The 2,571-nt window shown below is 57.9% G+C and overlaps 1 protein-coding gene across 1 annotated transcript in view; it reads right to left on the reverse strand.

Annotated features, from left to right (window-relative positions):
* The window catches only part of DIPK1C (divergent protein kinase domain 1C), an 18,943-nt gene extending 17,533 nt beyond the window's left edge, over positions 1-1,410 (reverse strand). Inside the window, exon 1 of the mRNA XM_007952737.1 lies at positions 1,120-1,410. Coding sequence (XP_007950928.1) covers positions 1,120-1,410 — 291 coding nt within the window. The remainder of the gene's footprint in view (positions 1-1,119) is intronic.
* Between the last annotated feature and the right edge of the window lie 1,161 nt (positions 1,411-2,571).

A 2,571-nucleotide genomic window follows, 5' to 3' on the forward strand; every position in this document is an offset into this window, starting at 1 on the left:
GAGTTTAAGCCTTTCTAACAACTCAGACAGCAGCTGCTGCTCGACTGACTGCGGCTCGTGGCCGCCCCACACGTGGCAGCGTACAACTACCCCCCAGGGTTCTCAGAGGCTGTCTGAAAGTTGATCACCAGGCCTTTCTTCTGGTGGACTGGAACCTCCAAATTTTCAGTCAGCAGCTGAGCATGTTAAACATGCCACCCAGGGACTCTGACAAGGTCTGTGGTACAGTGCCTAAGGCATCTGACTGCCAACCAGAAGGTTGGTGGTTCAAACCCACCAGCATCTCTGCGGAAGGAAGACTGGGCAATCTGCTTCTGTAAGATGTACCGCCTTGGAAACCCAATGAGGGTCACTGTGAGCTGCAATCGACTCGTGGCAGTGGGGTTAGGAACTCTGACATAGACAGTCAACAGGAATCCTTGTGAGGTGTCTGAAAATGATATGCCACAAGAGAGTGAAGTCTGCTGCTGTTCCTTAGGGTTGTCATGACTGGATGACAGTTGCAGGGAAGATCCAGGTCTCTTCTGTCCGACTGCACAGGTTTGCATCCTGGCTCCCCAGCGTGCTGTGTGAGCTAGCACAAGTGGCTTAAGCTCTCTGGGCTCAATTTCCCATCTGTAAAGTGGGGACAATAAAAGTGCATGCCCATGGAGGCTAAGGAAGGGATGAAATGACATGTGGAACATCCCCTAGCATAGAACCTGGTCCACAGCAAGCAGCCAGCCTGGCCTGTGTTTGTGTGCGGCTCCGCCTGGGCCCTGAATGTCCAAGCCCTGCAGCAGCTCAGCCCCCGCCAGCCTCCTGCCAGAGGCTGCAGGAAAGCAGCTCCCTCACAGCCAAGACCTAGAGAGTCCGGTTCCCGGATCAATGTGTGTGCTGAAAAGCTTCAGTGAGTCGGACCAGTGTTCTCCGAGCAGAAAATCCCACAGCTTTGAAGCCTGGGGGCCAGCCCTTTGGGACAGCTGGGGTTGGCTCCTGGTGGTCTGAGGAGTGGGGGTCCTAGGGCCTGCTCCAAGCCTGACCCCGTGACTGTTACGTGTGTTGTTGTACAGCTTCTCCTGGGCAAACCACCAATGCCACCTGCCGTGCTGGCAGCCCCGGGGGTGGTGGGGGACTCACCCCAGCTCTGCCAGGGGGCGCCTCCGGCCGGCTCCAACAAGAACACTCCGGGTGAAAGCTAATAAGGGCCTGGAGGCCTGTGAGCAGGGCCACCTCTGTGAGCAGGGCCACCTCTGTGAGCGCCACAAAAGCCGGCGAGGGAAGGCCAGGGGGCCAGAGGCCTGATTCAGCCCGCGGCTCCTGCAACGAGGCCAGCAGGCCACCTCCGCGGGCCCGCGCCCCGGGGACCGGGCCGCACCCCGCCTGGGGCTCGTCCAGAGCGTCCTGACGAGGGCCCCGAGCACTGGGCATGCCCCACAGCGACAAACGACGGCGAAGGAGGCAGAGCGGCAGGCGAGGGGCAGAGAGGCGCCGAGCGAGCAGGTGGCACAGGCCAGCTCACCTGACACAGCACCCGCCACCTTTCGGGAAGGCAGACCCCGTCCTTTGAACGCCCTCCAGGCAGTCGGGAGGGCTGAGGCCCTCAGAGGCCTAGCGGCTCCACAGCGCCATGAAGGCCACAGCCGAGCCAACATGGCTGCGGCGCCGGGGCTGCTGGGATAGCCTGAGCGCCGGGCGGAAATGGATCCCGGAGCGCGGCAAAGCTGCGCCTCGCGGTCCCCGCGCTCACGCATTGAAGCAGGGAAGCAAGCCTGCAGCAGTCAAATCGATTCCAGCGCACGGCAACCCCGTGGGACAGACACAAGTGCCAGGACCGTTTCCAAGGCTGTAAATCTCTACAGAAGCACAGCAGCTGGGGGTCGCAAAGGCTGACCTTTTCCTTAGCAGCCAAACCGTTTGACCACTGCGTTACCGGGGCTCCTCTATCAGTCAATCAAAAACTAAAAAGCCCAACTCACAGCCATCTAGTCGATTCTGACTCATAGGGATTCCCATTGGGTTTCCAAGGCTCTAAATCCTTACAGAAGTAGGTTGCCTCCCAGTTCCCCACTAGAGCTCCTTCTGCCCCCAAAAAGGAAAAAAAAAAAAAATCTTTCTTAGTGAATGGAATTTTCAGATGAGTTACTGAGAACATGAAAGAGCACTCACAACTTAGAAAGACCTTGGTGGAACTTCAGTCAACAGAGTAGAGAGAATGGAGGGAAGTAACGATTCCACTCCAGGCCAAGCTCTCCCAGGCAGACCCAGTGCCTGGGACCTGCTTTAGCTGGCGCCTTTCACTGACTTCTGTTTAATGTTTCCAATCTCACTTTTTAATGAAGACCCTTTCACACCATGCGTGTAACCCTACCGCCCAAAGCCCACCGTCTGTAAGCACTAGCGCTGGGAAGGGCTCCTGCACGTCCTGATTTTAGACGATTTTCTAACCTGTCGCTTTTTAGGAAGTGATGGGCGCTGTTCAGGAAGCGCCCTGTCACTTCAAGCAGCCGACCCTCAGGCGCCGCTCTCCTCACCTTCGGGTCCCTTTCAGGGGTTGCCACCTTTACTCCAGGTCGGGCTGTGCCCTTAGGG

The sequence above is a fragment of the Orycteropus afer genome, unplaced genomic scaffold (assembly GCF_000298275.1).
Source record: "Orycteropus afer afer isolate SDZICR_OR568_19922 unplaced genomic scaffold, OryAfe1.0 scaffold00356, whole genome shotgun sequence".
In the NCBI taxonomy this organism is placed as follows: domain Eukaryota; kingdom Metazoa; phylum Chordata; class Mammalia; order Tubulidentata; family Orycteropodidae; genus Orycteropus; species Orycteropus afer.